A 24192-nucleotide genomic window follows, 5' to 3' on the forward strand; every position below is an offset into this window, starting at 1 on the left:
ATTTCTAAGATCCTTTCAAGCATTCTATGAATAATATTTTGAATTGCATTGGCTGTTTGAAAATAACTATGCAATTGTGTTATATGTCTCAGCTAACAACACTGGGTATTTTTTATTTTTTTTATTTCTTTTGGTACTGGGGATTGAACCCAGGGGTGCTTTACACCTGAGCTACATCCCCAGCTTGCCTCAAACTCATGATCCTCCTGCCTTAGCCTCCTGACTTGCTAAGATTACAGGTTTGTGCCACCTTGCCCAGCTGCAGATAAGTCTTGAAATAATACATCATTGATATTTTAACACCTATAAGTAATAGCTTTTTCCCTTACTTACTTATACTTACTTGAAGTATATGAATAATTCAGAAATTATTGATGAGTGATGAAAAGGTATTATTGTATTAGAAGCTTTGCTGTTCTGTCTTAACAACTGTTCATCAACATTCACATTTGGAAGCAAATCTAATATCAGTTAAACAATTTAAGAGATATGAATAATGGTCAAAAGAACATAGAAAAAATCTAATTTTAGTCCAAAAAATTAAGAGGTATGAATAATTGTCAAAAGAAAATTGTGTGAAGAATTGAGGTGCTTGGGAAATAAAGATTTTCCTTATCTCACTGATGAAGGCAACTGATGATTCTTCCTCCCCCAAATGATAACCACATGACTTAATTGTCAAAGAAGTAAGATTGAGAATTCAATTCAGCTCAACGTACATTTATTGGATGTACTTTATTCAAACTATGTTAAAGAAGCAATAGGATCAATTTGTATTAGGAGGAAGAAGAACTCTGAATAACAACTGCTTGACATCTCAAATCATAGAGCTTAGTTTTTAAGTTTCTTCTACAGTAAAGGTAATGGATAAGTTACTTTCTCTGTGCTTTCATATCCTCAGTCTCCCACTTATTTTCTTGGAAGGATAATACTCAGGATGTTTAATGACTGGTAGAATCATATGCATTAGTTTTTTTTAAAGAGAGAGAGAAAGAGAGAGAGATAGATTTAATATTTATCTTTTAGTTTTTGGTGGGCACAACAACTTTATTTTATTTTTATGTGGTGCTGAGGATCAAACCCAGCGCCCCACGCATGCCAGGTGAGTGCGCTACCGCTTGAGCCACATCCCCAGCCCCTACATTAGTTTTTAAATAAAAATTTAAGGTGTTTTCTCCCATTCCTTAAATGAACTAAACTACATGGTATAAGAACTCTTTTTGCCAAATTGGTGCAACCAATCTGGAAAGCAGTATGGGGATTTCTTAGAAAACTTGGAATGGAACCACAATTTGACCCAGCTATCCCACTCCTTGGTTTATACCCAAAGGACTTAAAAACAGCATACTGTAGTGACATAGCCACATCAATATTTATAGCAGAACTATAATTCACAATAGCTAAATTATGGAACCAACCTAGGTATCCTTCAATAAATGAATGCATAAAAAAACTGTGGTTCCTGTACACAATGGACTATTACTCAGCATTAAAAGAGAATAAAATCATGGCATTTGCAGGTAAATGGATGGAGTTGGAGAATATCATGCTAAGTGAAGTAAGCCAATCGCCCAAAACCAAAGGTCAAATGTTTTCTCTGATAAGTGGATGCTGATCCATGGGGGTGGGGAGGGAGCATGGGAGGAATGAGGGAACTTTGGGTAGGGCAAAGGGGAGGGAGGGGAAAGGAGGGGATATGGAGATAGCACAGGTGGTAGAATGAGATGGACATCATTACCCTAGGTCCATGTATGAAGACACAAACAGTGTGATTCTACTTTGTGTAAACTAGAGAAATGAAAAATGGTACTCCATTTGTGTACTATGAACTAACATGCATTCTGCAGTCATGTATAACAAATCAGAAATAAATAAATAAATAATTTTTTTAAAAAAGAACCATTTGCCAAATGATAGATGTTGTAGTGCAAATGATTAAGTCATCTAATTTCTAAATAACTGTTGATCTGTGGAAATTGTAGGTTTAATCTCTTGAGTGGAGCTGTTACTAGCTCAAGGGTCCCATGAGTCAGCCATGATTTCTCATAGGTTAATTGCACCCAATTCTTCCAACATTTCCCTTCTTAAATTGAAAGTCACTAGGTGATTTATAATCTCAATAAGTGCAGAATTTCTCTTAACATCAATCATATTGTTCAATCTCCCTCAGTTTCTGCTAAAATAACAGCAATTGTATTAAATTTTTCAATCCTTTTTGATTAGTGTCTGACATTTTTATGTTTTCAATATTTCCACTCCTGACTGTCATTGAAGTCATTGATTGGTGTGTCATGCTGAAGTAGCTTGAACCTAATCTTTCAGAGTTGAGGAGGCATAGAGATGCCATGGAAGGAGCGTAGACTCTACTGCCAGTATGTTGGAGTTCTAGTCCTTGCTTTGACTCTTAAATTCTTTGTGACCTCTCTGTGCTTTGGCTTTTTCATCTGTAAAGTGAGGAGGATAATTCTGACCAAAGTCGAGCCCTCTGATGAGTTGCCCAACAATAATGTGATTGGGAATAACTACTGCAGTTGGCAGTTGACTTCAGTTCTCCCCATCCTATTCTTCAGTAGGCACTGGACTAGAATTCTATCACTCAGTAGTAGCCTTACCTGCAAAGTAGGAGGTGGAGGATCCAGGACCTTCATCTTCCACCAACAGAATTATTCCTCTGAATTGTTGGAATGAATATTGATAACTGGGCACATTTCTGGAGTTGTTGCCACCATCTTGAAAGCTACACCCAGATATGGTACCCCAAATCGCCCATGTGGATATTTAACCTTCCATGGACAATCCATACTGGGTGGACCCAGCCCAGTCTTCTGAAGTTTTTGAGGGAATTTGTGGCATTGCCCAGGCAGCAGGATTTGTTTTCACAAAATAACTCATTTGGAACAGGATCTTGGAGACACAATATGTCAGAAATTTACATCCTAATTGTTCAATTAAGAAGATGTAAAAATGGTCTTCAATATTGAGAGGGTACATTAGGGGTTGCTATGGTGGTAGGGGAGGAGCTAGCAAAATGGTAGAGGTGCTAAATCACAGCTAATCTAGAAACATTTTAATACTTTAACAACTCCTAGAGGTTGATTGGTACACTTCTAAAGAACAACACTTCTATTTATTAAAATTCTCATGAAGACTAAAAGCATTATTACATACAAAATATTTTTAAAAGTTCATGGAACGTAGTACTCAGTAAGTGTTAGCTATTATGATTAGCTACTTTCTGAGAGAAATATTGAATTGTATCTTTGTTTTAATAAATGAAACAAAGAGTGAAAAACAAGGGTTAGGGTTAGGGTTAGGGTTAGGGTTAGGGTTAGGGTTAGGGTTAGGGCAGAGTGAAAAACAAGATGAAAATTAGACTAATTTGTAGGATCAGTATGTTGCTTCACAGTTTACAGTTAAAGACCATTATACCTCCAGAGCCTTTATTCAGTTTTATTTTAAATTGATTTTACATTGTTAAGAGAATAGAGGTGGTGATTTTTTTATTAATAAAAGTAGTGCTTGTTGGAGGTATTCTCATCATTCTGAATTTCATGCCTTGATAAAGCTTTTTTCTTCCCTCAACCCCGATCTCGTATCTTTGTCCATCTGCACTCAGTGTGTGCTTGGCATACAGTAGGCACTTAGTAAATATTTTTTGAATTAAGGAATATATTTAAGGGTCCTTTAAAGGGGAAATATGGACCATGGCTAGATTCTGCCATAGACATGTTATTATCAGGTAAAGTGTGTTTTATCTGAAAAGGGCAAGAGAAAAAAAAACTTATCAAGTATGTCAGGCATATTGGTTCCAGAGCGATGAGTTGTATTAAGCTATTGAGTTCACCTGCATCGCTAGTTGGATGACCATGCTCTGTTTTGTAACATCCTAAGAGTAATGGAGATGGGGCTGCTTGACTCTGTCCCCAGGGGATCACCTACCTGGGGGGAGGAAGAGGACCCCCTGTGTTTCCTACAGTCCAAGACAAGAACAGACCTTGAAAACTAACCTCAACTAGTGTAGAGGATGGGTTAAACACACCATCAGCAAACACCACCAATATGCCCACATCTCTTATTGACATCAGTTTTCTTCTAGATTCTCAAATCAATGCCCCAAATCAGGGGATCTATTGCTTTCTGATAACTTGATTTCTTTAAGTTCCTTCTAGGTAGAATGTTGAGGAGAGGGCCCTGTGGAAGTAGAACTGGCCTCCAGCATTGAGGATTGTGGCAGGGGTGGCTGGAGACAGCAGGAGAGCAGCCATTTGTCATGTTCAATTATCCATGTGTCAGCTTTTCTCCTTCACCTTTTCACTTCTATTTGGGTGTTTCCTATACCTGTCTGAGTTATCTCCCAGTCCAGTTTCCTGTTCACAAATCTGCACCATGTTTTCCTACTAAGGTGGAGTGACAGCAATCTGGCTTGGTTGCTTGCCACCGGGAAGACAGGGAGACAGGGCAGGATAAACGCCGTCTCCCATTGTGAAAGATCACTGGCATAGAGAAGTAGCTTCATTTTTTTTTTTTTTTGGAGTGGATTCATATTCATTGCTAAACAAGTTGTATCTACACATTTGATTTTGTGCTTCTAGGGGCTTATGTTATGGTTTCTATAATCCTGTAGTCTCTAAACATTAAAAAAATGAATATTGAGGCTTGCAAATTAACACATATTCATTTAACTTTGTTTCCCCCACAGAATTTTGTGCGTCATCACTGGGTGCACAGGCGTCGGCAGGAGGGGAAATGTAAGCAGTGTGGTAAGGTAAGAGGCCCAGCCACCCACAGCCATCACAGGAGGCTCCTCAGGCTTTTGCAAGCACCCATGTCGACAAGTCCTGTCCCTAAATCCAATGTTCAGTGCATCAGTTTCCTGAAAGGTCCTATTTTTCCAGGTCCACTGTTCTGAAGAGCTGTTTCAGTTGCTGTACAGCTCACTGCAAGAGGTAGTGGTCTTAATAAAAGGAATTAGGTGGATGCATCCTTGCAGAGAATTCCTCTGATTGTTGATTTTTTGTTATGTTTTGTTTTTGGTATCAGGGATTGAACCCATGGGCATTCTGCCATGGAGCTAAATTCTCAGCCCCTTTTATTTTTTATTTTGAGACAGAGTTTTGCTGAGTTACCCAGATTGCCCTTGAACTTGTGATCCTCCTGCCTCAACCTCCTGCAGTTATAGGCATGCATCACTATGACTGACTGATGGATGATTTTGGAAAGGAAGTTTTCCTATTTTGTTAAAACTTCCCTACAAGGCAAACTGGCTATCATACTTATTTGGTCAGTAACAGCAAACTAATGGAATGTTGAGCAATGCTACTTTTGCCCATGTCCAAGAGTGAGCATCTGTACTGTGATACAAGGTGCTGAGCAGAGCCATGCATGACAGCATGGTCAGAAGCTAGAAATACATAGCTCTTCTTATCAGTTTCTGGGAAGAGATGCCCCTGTTGGTGGTGGTTGTGTATGTCTCTTCCCTCTTTCACTCTGGCTGGTTACAGGCTCCTCTGATGCAGTGCCACTTGGAAAAGAGAGGTGGAATAGGGTGGGGGCATATGACTGTGTGCTGTTAAACTCACATTCCAAATATTATTGATCTAGCACAAAAGTTTGAAGTGGCTTTTCAACCACTTAATCTGTAAATGGAAATAGAACTGTTAGCTTTTCTCCAAATGTTATCGACCTGAACTGATTTGAGTATGAATTTTTTCCAGTGTAAAAAGTTCTTCTTTAGGAGATTTCAGGAACCTCTGGGAAGATTAAACAGAGGTCAGTCATAGAATAAAGAATGTTTTAAATGACATCAGTAATAAACTGATATTGGTAATGGGACATTGGTAATGGGAAGTTTGAGTTTGGCAAGAGTTCAAGATAATTTGAGAGAATGTATTGTTTATCAGTTAATTATTACTTAATTAATTAATTCATTTATGTGACTCCTTCCAGTCAAACATTGCCTGGAGTAGGATTGTGGATGGTGAAGGAAACTTGGAAATAGTTTATTGATTTTGCTGTTGTGTCTCATACGTGGGAAGAAAATATGATGTAGCAATTGGTAACCAAGTTCTCAGGGCATGGACCTCCTTTATACTAGTAGTATATCCTCAGGTTCCACCCAGTGGCTCTCAGTTGGTTGCCTTTTAGCCTGTAAAGAGTTTGGCAAAATAGTCTGAAAGCAGATTGAGTTAAAGAAAAAAGTGAGGAGGAAGGGGAAGTGGAAAGATTTTGATGGTCATTTTACATGACTGGGAAGTAGAAGGTCAGTCTTCTAGTCTCCTTTGGGTGAATCTACCTCTTCCTACATGGTGCTACCTTGGGGCTTTTGAATTTTCTCTTACTTTGTGAATTGTAAACTATAACTCTGTGTGTGTGTGTGTGTGTGTGTGAGAGAGAGAGAGAGAGAGAGAGAGAGAGAGAGAGAGAGAGAGAGAGAGAGAGAGAGAGAGAGAGAGAGAGAGAGAGAGAGAGAAGGTGTAGAGAAAAGAGAGTCAGGCACAACCAATTTTGGAGTCAGACATGTGATTGTAGGAACAATCTGGATGAGTAAGTTTTTCCTCTTTGGAAAAGAATCTTTCACTGGGCAGTCTTATACCTGACACCACTTCAACACTTCAAATTATAATGGAATTGGAGGAATTTTATTTAAAAAATCGATGAACATAATATATTTGAGGATAAGCATTGCCTGGTGTCAGATCGCACTCCCGTTTGTGTGGCCTCAGCTTATGTAGGCATGGTCGGTGGACTGGAAGCCTGGACTCCCCGAATGCTGCATGGCTAAGACCATCCCCTCTCCTGTGCATGTTCTCTGGCAATCCTCCCAGAGTACCTGCGCACACAATTATCGGGGGGATGGTCCAGCTCTTCATGCAATGTTCCTATAATGTTTACCCCTTACAGTCCAGCTGCTCACGAGTTCTTAGATTCAAGCAATGATAGGATGGGATGGTCTTAGACCTATCATATCCTCGCTGGATGATAACTCTCCTTTGCATCCTAGATCCTGCCCTGGACTGGGGGAAAGCTAACAGTTTTATTTCCATTTGCAGAATAAGTGATTGAAAAGCCATTTCAAACTTTGGTGCTGGGTGTCATTTTTATCAGTAGAGTTGTACATCCTTACATACCCACAGGCTTCCAAATCTCACCCAAGTCTCACCCCAATTATTCCACAATGTCTTTCTTTGGGTGGGTTTAAAAAATAGCCATTTCACTTAGCAAATCTTTTCTCCCACTGGTGTTTTTGAAGCTTTGGTGGGTTTTTAGGGTGTATTAATAATATGGTTTCGATTTCTACTTCTTGATTGAATAATAAATATTTGGAGTGATTTTCTCTTGAGCTGTGAATGTATTTTTGCTTGACTGTGTGTGTGTGTGTGTGTGTGTGTGTGTGTGTGGCACTTAATGTGATCACATGAGAGAGCTCATGATTCAGCTGCTTGGTTCCTTTAACATTAACTGAACATCTCAGGCTGCCAAGTTTAAGGCCATTCCCTGGTTTGACATTGTCATCATTCATAGCCCTGTCTTATGAAAGAGCCAGAGTTAAGTCAGAAAAAGAATGAAACACTCACACTTAAATTATGTAGCTTGATGAGAGTTTAATAAAAAGAGTATTTATAATGTGTGTGCAGATTAGAGGGGAACCACCTAGGATAGTGACGAACACTGAGGTTAGAAACGGAGGGGCCATGGTCAAGCCTAGTCTGAAGAGGCAGGAGATGGCCAGGGTTCTTCTATGGCCTTTAGTCACAAGACTCAGACAGCTTGAGGGGAATAAATGTATCTTTGATCTCATCTACCAAACCCAGTATAAACCAGAGCTCAAGGGACTTTGTTGAGGCAAACCATAAAAGCAACATTTTAAAAAATACAGTAGAATGCGTTTTGACATATTATGCATACATGGATTCTGACTTACCATTCTGTGGTTGTACATGATGTGGAGTTACACTGGTCGTGTATTCATATATGATTATAGGAAAGTTATGTCCTATTTTTTCTACTGTCTTTCCTATTCCTGTCCTCCCTCCCTTCCCTTCATTCCCCTAATTCAATGAACTTCTGTTCTCCCACCTCCCCCACTTATTGTGTGTTAGCATTCACATATCAGAAGGAACATTTGTAAAAGCCAACTTTTAACAATGGGACATAGTGTATCAAAAACAGAGATGGGACTGGAGAGTTGGATGAGATCTATCTAGAACATATCATTTAATGCAGATCTGCATTCAATCAAGGTTCAAAGCCAGAATGCATACTTATTCTGCAAACTTGTTTGTGACTTTTTCTCACCAAATCTACACATTACATTCATTCAGTTAGAATTCCCTCACCACTGAGTTGTCTGTAGTACTTAAAAGTATCAAGATGCAAAGGAACAATATAGTAATGATTATAGCTCATTTGACCATTCTTTCAAAGAACCAAGCATCAAAGCCCAGCAGTGTGGTAATGTGGAAATGCTTGTAAATTACAACCTGAAACCTTCTTTTATTTCATTTGGAAACATACATAAGCATTATAAAATAAATAATTTTTATACTATTTGATAACCATGACTCAGAAATTTTTATTATCAAATATTAAGAGCAGGCTCTCAGTGCAATAACCCCTATTTCAACTTTGGTATACATTTGAATACTTCTTAGTTCCCTAACCAAACAAGACACATCCTTATGATTTATTATGTTATAAATCATACGTTATTTAATATTTAATTAATTTAAATAAATTAAGTTGCATGCACCATATGTAATGGGAAGATATCAAAAGTACTCTTTAATTTTCATGGATATTATTAATTTAAAATGAACTTAAGGTGTGGGATGTAAAATGTACACAGCTAAACAAAGAATACCTAATAGCTTTTTTTGTAATGGAAAAATTTTAAAAAATGACTAAGCCATTATTATAGGGATGGTGAAAGGGATTACAGAGTCTAAAAATAATAAAAATACTGACTGGGGCTTTCTAGGATATTTTGTGTATCAACTTGAAAACTCCCCTCTAGTGATTTGAAAATGCCTGCATCCTAGGAGTCAGCTCTTGTGAGGTTAGGGACCAGGACTCTAAGTGCTAGTGCGAGGATCCACAGCTGGTTGGGCAAGCTTGGTTATTTGCCTGTCTACGTGTGTCCAGCTGTAACAGAGACATCCTCTGTCATTAGCCTCAGGAGGACCATGGAGGAGGACTGGAGTGGGCAATAGAACAAGGGCATGGAATCCAAGCCTCTCCATGGAGCTCCTGGCAAAATGACTGCTGGAAGCTTGGTTTTTCTTTCTGTCCTTGACTGAATGTCAGTAAATGGGACAAGGGCAACCACGATTCCATCCTTTGACTATTTTAGGTTCTTTGCAGAAGTGATAGCATGTATCGTTTCTCCTTTCATGTCTGACTGACTTCACTTAGCTTAATGTCCTCAAGTTCATCCAGGGAGGGGCCGTGGGGAGGTATTAGTAAAGAGAATCAAGTTTTGATTATACAAGAGGAATAAGTCTTAGAGATCTATTATGTAGTATAGTGTCTATAGTTGAAAATACTGTACTTTACATGTATAAGGCTTCTAGGAGGGTAGCTTTTATGTTGAGTGTTCTTATCACTGGGAGAAAAAGATGGGTGGGAGGAAAGAAATTTGGAGGTGTTGGATATGTTTTTGGCATAGCTTGTAGAGCTGATTTCACAGGTATATGCTTATCTTCAAACTCATCACGTTGCATACATTAAATATGTATTTATACCTCCATAAAGTGGCTTAAAAAGGTAGGTTCCTCAGAGACAAATGGCCTCCCATTTTTCTCCCTGGCTTCCTCAGTGGAATCAATTTGGCCTTTATATACTTCCCCTCCTTTTTTCAGAATCTGACCCTGGACAATTAATCTGAAATTTTGATTCCTAGTCTTTTGTTATGAGACTGAGCCGCTGATTACCTCCCTTTCAAACTGCCTTTCTTGAATCACTTCATGAAGAAAAGCTACTTCTCACTCTGCCCTGGTTTAAAAAGCATGGGTGTGTCAGACACTTGAATATTGATTTCAGAAATAAACCTCCTTCAATTAAAAATACAGCACAATGAAATATGATTTTAAAAGAGAAAGACTTATTTGTATATTTTTAAAATTGATGACCATTACAGTAATAAACAAAACTAGGGCTTGGTTTTCCTAGGTAGGCAGAGAAATGCGTGCTGAGTTGTTAGCTGAGAAGCAGAAGTCAAGGTTCTTTTGACTAATAAATGGAGTTTTTACTCTTTATAGATTAGAATTAGTCCAAAATACACTCACAGTTAATTAAACAAGGCAAGTAAGTCTAGAAGTACATTGAAGTTGGTTAACACATGTTGCTCAGGAAAGATCTTTTGAGTGCTTTGGTGAGGATGTAATATATAGAGATAATAATTTTGGCTTGGGATGTAGCTCAGTTGGTATAGTGCTTGCCTTGCATGCATAAGGCCCTGGGTTCAATCCCCAGCACCACACACACAAAAGAGAGAGAGAGAGAGAGAGAGAGAGAGAGAGAGAGAGAGAGAGAGAGAGAGAGAGAGATAATAATTCTTAATCATTTTTATTGTCAGCTGATTAAAAGCAATTGTGGTAAAACAGCATTTTCTTTTGATATCTACCAGTCAAGTGTTGCTGTTGGAGGAACCATTCTGGATTCATCTCACTCTCAACTAGTACTTCTGATTTAGGTGACCTGCTTGCTTGATTGCAGGGGTACAGGACCTTAGCCTTGTGCAGTCTGATTCCTTAGTCTTAAGTGCTTCACATTCTGTTTATTATTAAAATTATTCAGAGAGTTACAAAGGATGTCCCAGTGGATCATCAGGGTACCAAATATATTCTTCCAGCTTCCATTGTCAAGTAACAGCTGTGTCTCTACCTAATGATCCAGGTCAGTTTCTTCTGTTGGTACGATGACTCATTCCTGTATCTGTTAGTCTCTTGACATAAAAATTCCAAATTAACTGGGCTCAGTGGTAGTTTAAACTTTGAGAGATTCCTGTTGTGCCCGGTGGTTGAAGGTGCTCTCCCTTTGGTACTCAGATCCTCAGAGCCCAGAGTTGTAGGGATGAGAATCAAAAATTCCCCAAGTAGGTCAGTGGAAACTGTGGTAGACAGGGCCACTCTACTTCCATTCCTTGGTTTCTTTAACAGTATGTTTTGCCATGGACACAAACCACCATAAAATTCCCATGGACTTGGGAGTGCATTGGGTTTGAAGGATGGTGCTATATTAATTGGGATTATCTAGGACCTTGTATGAACAGCATTCAAGGTATTCTTTCAAAGCTCCAACCTGAGTTATATGTGCCTTCCAAAGACTGCATCAGGCCTGCTTCTGGGTGGTGTGGCTCATCTCATGGACTCATGTCTACTGATGCACTCTTGTTGTCATAAAGTGTTTCCTGTGGTCTTATACAATGTTTTGCAGAATCCTGTATCAGTGGGTCAAACACCAATGTGTATGTTTGTTGACTCTAGTGAGTTTTTGCCTCTTCTGGAGTGGAAGGGGTTCAGTGTCATCCATTTTCCATCAGTTGTTTCCTTTAAGGGATGTGTCATAACGGCCTTAGTGCTCTGCTTTGGTGGCTTTTGTTGGCAGGTGAGTCATTAAGCAGTGGCAATGTCTAACTCAGTTTTGGTGAATGGTAGTCCTTGCTGTTGAACACAAACATGGCATCCTGAACTACCACAATGGGTACTTCACTTAGGACCCCATGGTGCTATCTGTGGGATGGCTCATAACAGAGAGTGGTACCTGGGTTATATCTTAGTTTTTATTTCTTACAAGGTGAGTACTCTCTGTTGGGCATCAACATACAAGATTTTTTTTTACTCTTTGTACTTAACTTCATATATCATCTACTCATCTCTTCCATAGACCTCTCCTTTCCTTCCTGGTCCCTGACCATCTAGCAAGCCATTCACCATGGTCTATAGGTCATTATATATTTGTACACCAGGGCATTTATCTTTTTACACAGTTGCTTCATCTGAACTTACGCTCACTGGAAAATTTCTTCTCACTTATCTCTCTAGGGACCACTGCTGAGTAGGCTTCAGTGCAACAGGAGTCCATTTTTGGCTGGGACTTACATAGTTGATCCATCCATGCATGACCCAATCTCAGCTTTTTTCTCCTCTTTCAGATGACCCTTAATTGAGGTGTGAATTGAGTGAGAGACCTGGTACTATATAGTAATGGATGACATGGAATTCTGAGCTGCCTACTCATGCACCCTGGTGCTGCTCATTCAAGGTCCTAGATAATCCCAATTAATATAGCAATGGATGGAGCTGGGCAAACCCAACCTTATGATCTTACAGAATGCAGCTCATGACACCTGGTGATTCGCCTGGTATCCCTTCACCAGAGCATAGTAACAGGCCAGGGAAATGATTTTGAAAGGTATTTCATTTTCTCCTACAGATGGCATAAATTTGTTTCAGAATCCTAGTGTCTGTATTGTGATTGTCTTGTTGCTGCTTGTCATAAATACCACAGGGACCTTTTCTCCTCTCCTGTTCCTCTAAGAGCATGGAGAGATAGCAGTTCTTTCATTGCAGAAAGAATCTGTTGCAGAACTCTTTCCTGCTCTGGGCTCTACTCTAAGCTGGCAGCATTTAATGTCATGCACTAAATGGATGAAGACAGTATTCTTACATGTGGAATGTGCTACATCTAGGACCCAAAGAGGCCTACAAAGTGTTGTGCTTAATTCTTATTTTGTCAAAATTGTGAAATGCAATAATTTACTTTATGGATCGGGGAGGTTTTTCTAGCATGCTCCTGTGAACCCCAGGAGCTTCACTAACAAGTGAGATCTCTGATTATACATAGGGCCTATGTCCCTACCTTCTCTCTCACCAAGACTTTCAGTATACCTGCCATTTTTTGGCTAATCCGCTTTGACATGATGTCATTGATAAGGTGGACCAAGTGATGATCTGCAGCATGTTCATATTGTTCAGGTCCCTTTGCATTACATCCAGAAGAGCTCAAAGCCTTGGAATGAGCCTGAAAAAGTACACCATTAACCCTGCACGTGAATGTAAAATGTTTTGTATTTTCCTTTCAGAGAGGATGGAAAGTAATTCACTTCCAATCAGTCTCTACATTTCACGTACTTGAAGCTGAAAGAGTCCAAAGTTAGCACAGTAACTGCAATCAGAGTACACTGGGTTGAATTTGTGCTAGCCTAACATCATTCTCCTATTTGGCTTTATAGTATCTCAACTGGTAACTTAAATGGGGATATGTAATTGTATACCACCTCTGCCTCCTTTAATTTTTAAAGGGTGGCACTTAAACAGATCATTTTAAGGAAACAAACAAAAGACCATTATCACAGCTTTCAAAATTACCAATTTGAAATCATCTCATACCTATTGCATTTGTGAGTTTCACATTGGTTGTTTTTTAGATATGCTTTGGAGAGTGGTTTGAGTATTATTTGGATCTCCTCACTATGCTAGTTCTTTCACAATTTCCAAGTGTGTACATTCCAATTATGTAATTGAGGACCAGGGAAATTAACCCTGATGGATTTATAGAATTAGTAGACTCTATAAACAGCCCTAGTCCAGGACTTGATTTTTTTTTAATGCTCTAGAGTATCATGATGCTGCCTTATACCCAGGGTAGACAAGTCATCTTGGAATCTTGTCCCATAGTTTTTAAGACACTTGAACATTTCTTTTTCCTCAGTATCAAACCACCCAAGTGAATGGTTGTAGATTCTTTAATTTAATGACTGGGCAGATTTACCATGGACACTTGTTGTGATGTTGCTAGAGTCTTCTTCTAGGGACTTGTCCTCTCCTTCAGTCAATGGGTTCTATCTTTGATGAATGACAGAAACATAAGAAAAAATTGTTTATTGGAGCATCTACCCTTATATCTCTTGATCACTTTTTCCTGATTTCTTTTGATTGTATTGATTGAAAAATATTCTTTTATCTGAAAATTCATTGAGAAGGTTTGCATATAAGGTGTCCCTCAAAAGCTCATATGTGAGATAATGTTGGAATGTTCAGAGGTGAAATGATTAGACTCTGAGAGCCACTGGATGGATTAATAAATGAATTAATGGGTGGTACTTATGGGCAGGTAGAAAGTGGCTGGAGTAAGTGGGTCATTGAGCGCATGTCTTTGGGTTTATCTTTAGTGTCTGATGTGCAGAGCTCTTTCTCTGTTCCCTGGTGTCATGTCCTAAGCTGGCTGTCATGTCCTGAGCTGATTTTCTCTGTCACATCCTTCTACCATGATGTTCTGCCTCACCTTGGGCCCAGAGCTGTGGAGTTGGCTGATGATGGACCGAACCTCTGAAACCATGAGCAAAAGTAAACTTTTCTTTCTCTAAGTTGTTCATATCAGTCTTTTGGTCACAGCAATGCAAAGCTGACAAAAACATCCATCTTGCTTCTAGGGATGCCATGCTCTATTTTCCAGTTCCATAGCTCTCTATAGGTCAGGCTCCCTTGGTGTCAACATCAATCTTACTGTAGAGGTGCCATCCTTGCTTTGATGACTAAGTGCTGCCACATGGTCCCTAATGTGTCTGGAATTCTATAATCCCAACTGCTATCAATCTGCAAGGCATTTACTACAATCTGGGCTAACCTGCAGAGGAGAACTGCCCTGAGCTTCTCAACAGTGATGTTGCCCTTCTCACCAGCACATTTATTACTGATTTGTGAAGTAGAGCGTCCTTTGGTCCTCATGCAGATCATAGTCAACTGATGGGTACTTAGCTCTACCTAACAAAGCAACTCCAATATATTGCCTCTGTAAGATTTCCAGTGTTTCTCTATCACAACAGTTCTGGCATTTCTACTTAACATGGACCATTTCTTTGTTTTTAAAAGCCATCTTAATGTTAGTGTTAGCATCCTAGTGTCAGCATCATCTTCTGAGTTTCTTGGTCAACTCTTCTATTATCCAATTATGTATTTTATTTGTATTAGCTTTTTATCACTCTGAAAAATACTGAGAAAAATGTCTTAGAGGAGTAAAGGTTTATTTTGGCTCAGGGCTCAGGGGTTTCCATCTATGGACAGCTGGCTCCAAGGCAGAAACACCATGGTAGAAGTGTGTGGTAGAGCACAGCTGCTCAATTCATGGTGGCCAGGAAGTAGATAGAAGGAGGAATGGACCAGGGACAAGGTATAGCCCTAGAGGGTATTCCCTCAAGTACTCACTTCTTCAATTAGGTCCCACCTGCCGCAGCCTTTACCACCTCCCAATAATGCCATAAAATTATTAATCCCTATTGAGGTCAGAGCTTTCGTGATTCAATCACTTCCCCAGAGTTCTACCTCTGAACGTTGCTGCATCAAGGACCCAGCCACTGCCTTTGAGGAACATTCTAGATCCAAAACATAACAATAGGACACACACACACACGTATATATATGTGTGTGTGTGTGTGTATATATATACAACTTTATATACAATATATATGTGTGTGTGTGTGTTTGTGTGTATATATCTTACATGTAACTTACAAAACTTGTAAAAACCTATAAAATTTATAAAATATCTAACTTATCTTTAACATATGAGTGTTCCTACATTGGGAAACTCTCCTTCATCAGCTGTAAGTCCTGCCTTCTTTATCCTACACCCTCAGGATCCAGGCTCCCAGACACTCTCCCACTCCTACTGGTACATATATTGATTAGTTCCTGAAGCTAGGTCCTCTGAGACTTAGTTCTTTTCCTCTCTTAACAGCCTTTACATCTTCCCTGACTGAGTCCATGAGTGTGAAAAGACTATTAGGTCATTAGCAATATTACCAGGAAGAACAGATGTAGTAAAGCACCAAAGTAAAGTCAAAACTATTTCTAGACAGCAGATTTTTCATTCTCTGAGGTACATGTACCTGACAATATTCCCTTGACATAGATTCACAAAGCAGCTAGGACATAATCTGAATAATTTCACCAAGTTTTGTAAGTCTCTTTCTTAGTTGTCTGGGAGCTGTATAGCAAAACAGTCCAAGTTTATACACAAAAACGTAGAATTACTTCTACCAGCAGAAGAACATTTTATTTAATCAACTAGTTAGATTACAGCCAGTTATTTCCTGAAATGTCATATAGCCAGCAAGGTATATATTGTATTATTTGTTTAAAGAAAACTTAAACAATTTTAATTGGTCTTGTTTTTTTTTTTTTTTGTTTCCCAAACACCAACCTGCTCGGTGAATATTGTCAGCATAAAATGATAATTTTAATTTTTAAGGTTATTAATTATGGGTCAGAGATGTCAATTAATTATCATGGATGAACATATTATCATAATTGTAGGTAGTTTGTTGCAGCATTAGGAAAATGTTTTCTTACAAGAAACCTACCTGTTATTATAGGACAAAGGTAAGCCCAATCGTTAGATGTAGTTTGTGCCTTCTTGAATATAATACTATTCACAAAAGATATTTTTGTTCTAAATTCAGAATGGTCATAAAAACATAACACATAGCTATCTGTAGTTTTCTTGTAAATTAAAATGTCAATCAGTATCCATAGTTATGGGGGTCTGCCTGAGTTCCAAGGCCCTGGGTTAAGCCCTCCACCTTGACAAAGTCATTGACTCACGGAAGACACAGTCCTGGAAGCCATGCCTTAGACTCTTCACATAGTCTGACACATTTGTAGTAACAGTGTTAACACTCAGGGAGAATCCTGTGTCCTAATTCTTTGATAAATCTTCCCTAGAAGACTCAATTTATAATCTGTAGCTTGTAGAAGGGGCCTTGAGACAAATGAATGGAAAAAGGAAGAAGTATCTGAGGATGGTATGGCTGAGCTGCTCTGATTAATATATTGTAATTCCAAACCATATGAGGATGGAGGAACTCAGGGTGTTCTGTTGAGGAATAATAAAAAGCCAATGCAACATATTATGAACAATAAGGGCGATGCAAATTTTAAGAGCCTTTAATTAATACCATAAAGTGTATTGTAATTAAACCCAATAGACAAGAACTTAAGACTTTTCAAGAATGATTCTAATAAAGTAACTATAAATTCACATAATTTTAAGCAACTTCAGAAGTTATAGACACTCCTTCCTATTTGTTTAATTGATAAAAATATTGTTTATTATAATTTTAACTTAGATGGATACATGTATTTACATTTTGAAAATGTTAAAAACAAATTTTAAAAATTTTAGCTTAAAACCAATACTATCAGAATAGGAAATTTAGGAAGTTCAGATAAATGAGATTTTCTATGAATGAATAAAATCCCAGTTTTATAAAAACTAGAATGTTATACTAACATTTTTACACTGTGACCAAACTAAGGAAAAGGCATATTGTCACCCTAGCCTAGTTTCTAAGGAGTCACCATGTCGGGCAAAGGTGCTAGTATCAGTGAACTAGTATCACTACACTGAGGTTTTTTGAGAGGAAAAGTTCAATGATCTGTGTGTATTGGGAAGGTGGTTGGTTCCTGGTGGCTTTGCTTACAGATTGAAACATGAACTGTAGATAAGACAAAACTAGCCCATAAGTGAGTGGATAATCAGTTAACACAAATGCCTTTTTTTTTTTTTTTATCGATTAGAAGAGTTTTCAGTTAGGCTGGTGACCTAGGTAACCCGAAGGTCTTGGTTACTTACTAGCTTCAGCTGGTTGGAGGTAGTTACAATGCAGTTTGAGGTTTTCTAGCAAAGTTCTGCTTAAAGAGGAAAAACCTCCTTTTACATCAGTGAGTACCAATTCACTAGTTATAGTAAAATCTATTGGTAGATATATTCCCATGATATACAATTCAAAGAGTGATATAGCTGTTTATTTTAAAACTTCAATCTTATTTTGCTAAAAATTATGAACTTTGCTTTTCTACTTATGATAAACATTTTAAAGATGAAACATGAAATTTATAAAAGAGTATATATTTAGTTCAAAAATCATAGGACATATTTGAGCAAAAATGCTTGAAGTCATCTTTTTAAGATAAATATTACAGGAGGTAAATTGATTTAAAAAAATCTTATTTTCTATTTCACTTGGGTCTGTCCTCAATAACAGTTATGGGTTTTGCACACACTGGTGGATGTGGACAGGCTTATTTTTATTGCTGCTTAGTTTTGGAAGCAAGTGAAGTATCAACTTGTGCAGGGTAAGATCAAATCACACAGGGAGGGAATCCGCCTAAGGTCAAGAGATCCCCCCACTTCAAACTTCAGTTCAATACAGAAACGAGAAAATAATTTCAGCTTATTTCAGGTAAAGTTCTTTTTTCCGGTTTCAGCCAAGGCTGTAAAACTGAGTGCCATTTGGTATGTGCCCTAGATGGCAGAAGAAAGAGACGCCACAGAGCTTTAGCTGCTCAGAATAAGTCTTGTATAAGCTTTATTCCAAAGGCTCAGTGTGATTGAAAAAACCCAAAGAACCAGGAGAGTGACTTTGTCCCTCGGTATTCTTGATATTTTTAATTCTGAAGTCAGTTGAATCCAAAGCATCTGGGCTCATGTCCCTATTTGCCTCTTTGATAGTGCGGAACAAAATAGCCCTTAAAAATCAGAGTCATTTTAAATGCAGTCAGGCATCTGTCAGTACAATAATAGCCGATTTGGGCCAGCATTTTAACACGGGTGATTAGGAATCTGGTTCTTTTTGCCTGGCCAAAATCTCCCATGGCAGGTGGTCAATGGGAACTTGGTCCATGACGGCTCTCAGGCGATTCTATTTATGTGTCTGTGTTAGATAATAACCCCAAAGCCATGGTCACTGTGACTCTGCCAGACTAGAATCCAAAACAAAGCACAAAGATGATGACCACCAGGCTCATTTCCAAGGAACCCCCCCACAATTCTGCATAAGCATCAGACTAGTTGTGATTGGCCTTGTCATTTGTTTCTGGAATCAGCCTGTCTGTGTCACAGTGGATTGCATCTGTTTTCTCCCTGAAGCTGGAAGAGAAGGCCAGTATTCACTGGAGGGCAACAGCCAAATACACTCACCCTAAACTAAGTCACATCCTGCACTCAGAAGGCTTTCTCAGCAAGGTGGTAGAAGAGGTTCCTGCTGTTAGAACTTAGTGATGAAATTACTCTTTCACATATATAAACACACACAACGATTGAAGGCATTATAAGAACTCCCAGTTACATTTTTTTTCATTTGATGCTTATAACCCACCTGGAGGTGTAGGAGAGGTTCAATTCATTATTTCCATTTTTTAGGTAAAGGAAGATGTTAGAAGAGTTAAGTGATTTACTTAAGATCACTGTTATGGTTTGGATGTGAGGTGTCCCCCAAAAGCTGACATGCAAGAAGATTCAGAGGAGAAATGATTGGGATATGAGAGCCTTGACTCAGTCAGTGAATTCATCCCTTGACAGGATTCACTGAGTGGTAACTGAAGGCCAGTAGGATGTGGGTGGAAGAGGTGGGTCACTGAAAGTGTGCCTTTAGGGTATATATTTTGCTTCTGGAGAGTGGAGTCTCTCTCTCTGCTTCCTAATCATCATGTGAACTGCTTCCCTCCACCATATTCTTCCTCCCTAATGTTCAGCCTCATCTTGAGCCCTGAGGAATGGAGCAGGCTGTCTAGGGACCTCGGAAACCGTGAGTCCTTGAATAAACTTTTCCTCCTCTCAGATTGTTCTGGTCAGGTCTTTTAGTCACAGCAGTGAAAAAAAAAAAAAAAAAAAACTGACTAAGACAATCACCCAGCCAATAAGAAGATCCAGGAACTGGTCTCAGCTTTGTCATCTCTCCTCACATTCTATCTCATGTACAAGTTGATGAAAGGGTGCCTGGGTAAAAGCATTTAAGACTCAGTACATTTTGAATCACAACACTCAGCTGTGGCTGTCATGTTACGCATTTTACTGTATTGATTTTAGCCATTCGGCATTCCCAATATTGCAGACTTAAAAGTAAAATTTAGAGTCCTACGATGTTTGCATTGCTTATAGGGCTGGTTTTTTTCCTGGAGAAGGGTCTAATGAGGATGCCCATTTTTAGGTATCTCAGGTCAGGTGTTTAAAGGCTGGATGGCATGAAGTTTGCGATTGGATCATGATGTCGTAGCAGCAGCTTTCTGGTTCAGTTAATAAGAAAATGTGTACATCTTGCCTATGACGTTTGAAGAGCTATGCCGAGTTGCTAAGAATAAGGATTTTATTTGAAGACCTTACATCTCCCCATCATATAACCAGCTTCTTGGGGCAACTATTTGTTAGTGGCAAGGGGAGGTACAGGTAGCCCTTAGTTTAGGAGGAGAGACCATATGCATTGAGGTGATTTGGAAAATGTTTTTTAGATTTTGTAGTAGACATAAAATCTAGATACTACTGTATATGAAATGGCGTAGGCTTTCCTGCTGGTGGGCTGTGGATGAGAAAACAGCATGGGGCAACAAATAGAAATAGAAAAGAATAAACCAAGTTGTGGAATATAATTAGACCTGTCTCACTATAGACAGAGCTTTATAACAGAAAGGAGTGGGTTATAGATGTTGATTGGGAATAATAAAATTGATTGGGAATATTATGGATGGTTCCAAAATGCTCATAAGAGGAGTTTATTTTCTTGATCTATAGAGAAAGAAGTGTCATATTTTGCATTTTGAGCTGGTGGCAGTGAAGAATAAAGGGGGAAGCAGACTGTCTCTGGAGAGAGAAGTTAGAAAATGAAGTGACCAGGTAACGCAGCTGGATGCCTGGCTGGACATGGGGTCCGCAGGGAGACAGTTCAGTGTGCTCAGGTTCCACTCGGCCCCAACACACTTGCTCATAGCTGCTGTTTCCTTCCTTCACACAGCATCACAAATTGTTTCTCTAGTTTAAAGTTTTATCCATCTTTCTGCTTTCTCAAAAATGACTTCAGGGATGTTGAGGAATTTTTAAAGCATCCGCAACGTGAAGTCATTTTTTGTCTTCTTTGGTACCATCTTGTTTTATATTGAATAGTTTGGCATCAGCTTGGAAAAGCCCTGCACATCTAATCCTCTGGCCCATTAGACTTTGTGTCCCCTCTGCAAGTTATTCCTGTCGGGCGTTTGCAACTCTCAAGTGCTGGGGACTGGGATGGTTGCCTGCTGGTCCAGAACTTGTGTGTGTCACAGAAGAAGTCCTCTTCTGGGGAAAAGGTGCTGTCATTGACAGAAAGAGGCAGTAAGACGCATTACCTGGGTGGAGGAGCATGTGTCAGAGGTCCCCAAGAGCACTCCAGGTTCAGTGGTTCATTGGTGGGACTTAGCATGTAGTAGTGCTCACATCTGTGACTTATTACAGCCCAAGGTCATAAGGCAATGTCAGCAAAGAGACAGGTGCGGGGGTGGGGGAGAAGGGGGGAGTTTGGAAAAAGCCAGGCACAAGCTTCCCAGGGACTTTGCCCAGTGGAGTCCTCAGGAGGTGTTGAATTCCTCTAGCCATGAGCTGCGAACCCCAGGTGAAACATCTATCAGTCTCGTTACAGACTTGGTGCCCGGGGTTTTAATGAGACCTGTTCACATAAACACGCTCTGCATAGCACAGACCAAAATTCCAGACTCCCAGCAGGAAAGTGGGTGTTCAGCTGACCACTTAGCACAACAGTTTAGGCCCAGCATGCCACTCTAAACTATTCTAGGAATTGGGGAAACCCTTCTGATATCCAGGTTTCCCAACCTTGCAAACAGCCCTTCTAAGGTTAGGAGTCTCAGGATTACTGTATTGACTCTTTTCTACACAAAGAGTGACGATATGATCACTTCAGTTGTTGAGAAGGGGATGTCGATGGAAAAACTTGTTTAAATCCAAGAGAGTTGATATTAAAAGGTCATGTTTATGAAAGTGCTATTTGCAGGTGGGGCAAAAGAGAAGGATGAGAAGTGGAATCTTAAGATAAAGGTGACTGAACCCATCCTGGGCTCGTGTCCACATGCAGGAGACTGGGGAGGTAGAAGGAGACTCAGGATGGTGTCTCAGGGAACCAAGAGAGGAGAAAGGGTTAAAAAGGAGGGAATGCTCAAGGGTGTGTCAAGTGAACAGGCAGAATTATAGGTACTGCCAGATGCCCTTGAGGCATCATTCTATAGCCTGTAAATTGACTTTAACTTAAAAGTATCCATACACATGAAGCAGGACTTATTTGGCCAGTGTCTGGAATAACTTTCCAGCCCATCACATCTTTCTCTTTTCCTCTGACCACCTTACTGAAGCCCTATGTAGTTTTTTGTTACTGCTCTTTGTTTGGGTTTAGATTTCACAGGCAGTGAGAAAATGACTGTACAGTGGGGGAAAAAAATTTCTTTGAACATTACTGCCAACTTCTCTTTGGTAATTATTTAAAGACAGCAGCAACTAAAACCACCTCTCTGGTTCCTGATGGAAGAGTCATTCTGTTTGTTCATTTAAGAAGGTTGTTTCTTCTATTCCATCAATCTCATCGGTGCTTGTTGATGAGGAATAAAAACTAAAAGCTGCTTGTCTTATGAGCAGACATCCCAAGAGGATGATGAAAGTGTTTGAATTTCCTACTCTACCCTTGGACTTCTCCCAGACTCTGACTTCTGGGTACTGTCTCTCTGATATTTCACTTCTGTTTTTCTGAGTTCTCGGACACAAAAGGCATATAAAGTCTCTGAGATGCTTGACCATTATGACATTGGATCAGGGAACCAGTAGTGACTTTTCCTTTTCTTGTAATGAAATTAGATCAGAAATATTTTTTAAGCTCTTTTTTGTGTGTGGCTGATTTGGAGAAGTTAGTGGTGTAGGAAATGCCAGGGCCTCCTCCTTCTCACACTCTGGGTGGTTCAGAAATAGAAACTCTTTGCATGGCAGAAGGTGGAGAGCACAGTGATGATGGTGACACTTGTCGTCCTGGTTACTATAGTAATGGTGACAGTTCTGGCCTTATTTACTTCATTGAACTTCAGGAGGGCAGATGTGTGCTGTGATTTTAGGTGGTTTTAAATTCTGTGTCTTTTGTCCTAATATCCCAGGGCTTCCAGCAAAAGTTCTCCTTCCACAGTAAAGAGATCGTGGCCATCAGCTGTTCCTGGTGCAAGCAGGCGGTAAGTTTGGGATGAGATACAGCAACGTGGGCTCATGCGACCAAAATACACTGTTGGTGCCTGAGTTCCTGTCCGCCAGGGGAACAGGAGCCTGACAGAACATACTACTTTTCCAGATAGAATCCTTGAAGGAAGAAAGACAGCAAAACTATAGAACAACTGTACAGATGAGCTGAGAGAAACTACAGAAATTCATTTACCCCTTTCTTTTGTACATGTTGAGAAGCCTAGGACCAAAGACTGGGGGGTCTTCCCATGGTTCCAGTCCTGGGGCTGGAACAGAGGGCTTCTCACTCCTGGACCACATTTCTTTCCTTTCCTTTAGATTCTGAGAACTCCTCCTGGTAGGCAGGTTCAGCATTGGGAACAGAGCAGTGGTCAACAGGAGAGACCCTCTAATGCAGATGTCCAGGCATGTTCCTCCAATTTTGACATGGGTGACTTTTTTTTTTTTTTTTGTGGCACTCAGTGTGCAAATCTCCTGTGTCCTTCTTCAGGTTTCTCTAGATTGGGATGATGCCATCTGTATGCTCATTGAAATGTAGCTCTTCCTTACATTTGCACATGTATATACATTAGGGTCCCATGGTCATTTTCCCATTTTTGTTTCTCCTTTTCTATCTCCCTTTGTCCCCTCAATTTTTTTTAAAGCACCTCACTTCTCTCTCCAATGCTACATTTTCATACTCGTCGGCCAGTGTGCCTGTTGTTTCTGTTACTCTTACTTGGGATTTGGCAAACTGCAGCCCCCAGGGCTAAATATGGCCAACACCTATTTTTATAAATAAGAAATTTTATCAAAACATAGCCATGTTACTTATCAAATCAAAACACAGTTACTTATTGACTCTCTGTCCCTGTTTTTTTGCATTTATGTATCACCTATGGCTACTTTCAGGCTGCAGTGGGTGCATTGAGCTCCCTGACCTGGTGAGACCCTGTTGGTGAGATGCATCATGGGCAGCTGGGCTCAGAAGGCTGCCTCTGCACCACCATGTTGCTACCAGGATAGGGTCAGATGGTCTGTCAGGGTCAATTTGGAAATGCAATCCCACTTTCCAATGAACATGTGTGCTCTCTAATCTGTAGTCCAACTGAGTTAATACAGAGACTGAACTTTCATTTGACCATTAAGGCAGACCTTTGGTTGATTCCACATGAATCTGAA

General features: G+C 39.6%; 1 protein-coding gene across 2 annotated transcripts in view; it reads left to right on the top strand.

The window, feature by feature from the left end:
• The window catches only part of Dgki (diacylglycerol kinase iota), a 408417-nt gene that overhangs the window by 175376 nt on the left and 208849 nt on the right, over positions 1 to 24192 (top strand). For both annotated transcript variants that reach the window (XM_027952172.2, XM_027952173.2), the window contains exons 6-7: positions 4700 to 4765; positions 22953 to 23024. In XM_027952172.2, coding sequence (XP_027807973.1) covers positions 4700 to 4765; positions 22953 to 23024 — 138 coding nt within the window. The remainder of the gene's footprint in view (positions 1 to 4699; positions 4766 to 22952; positions 23025 to 24192) is intronic.

This window comes from Marmota flaviventris, chromosome 1 (assembly GCF_047511675.1).
Source record: "Marmota flaviventris isolate mMarFla1 chromosome 1, mMarFla1.hap1, whole genome shotgun sequence".
NCBI lineage: Eukaryota > Metazoa > Chordata > Mammalia > Rodentia > Sciuridae > Marmota > Marmota flaviventris.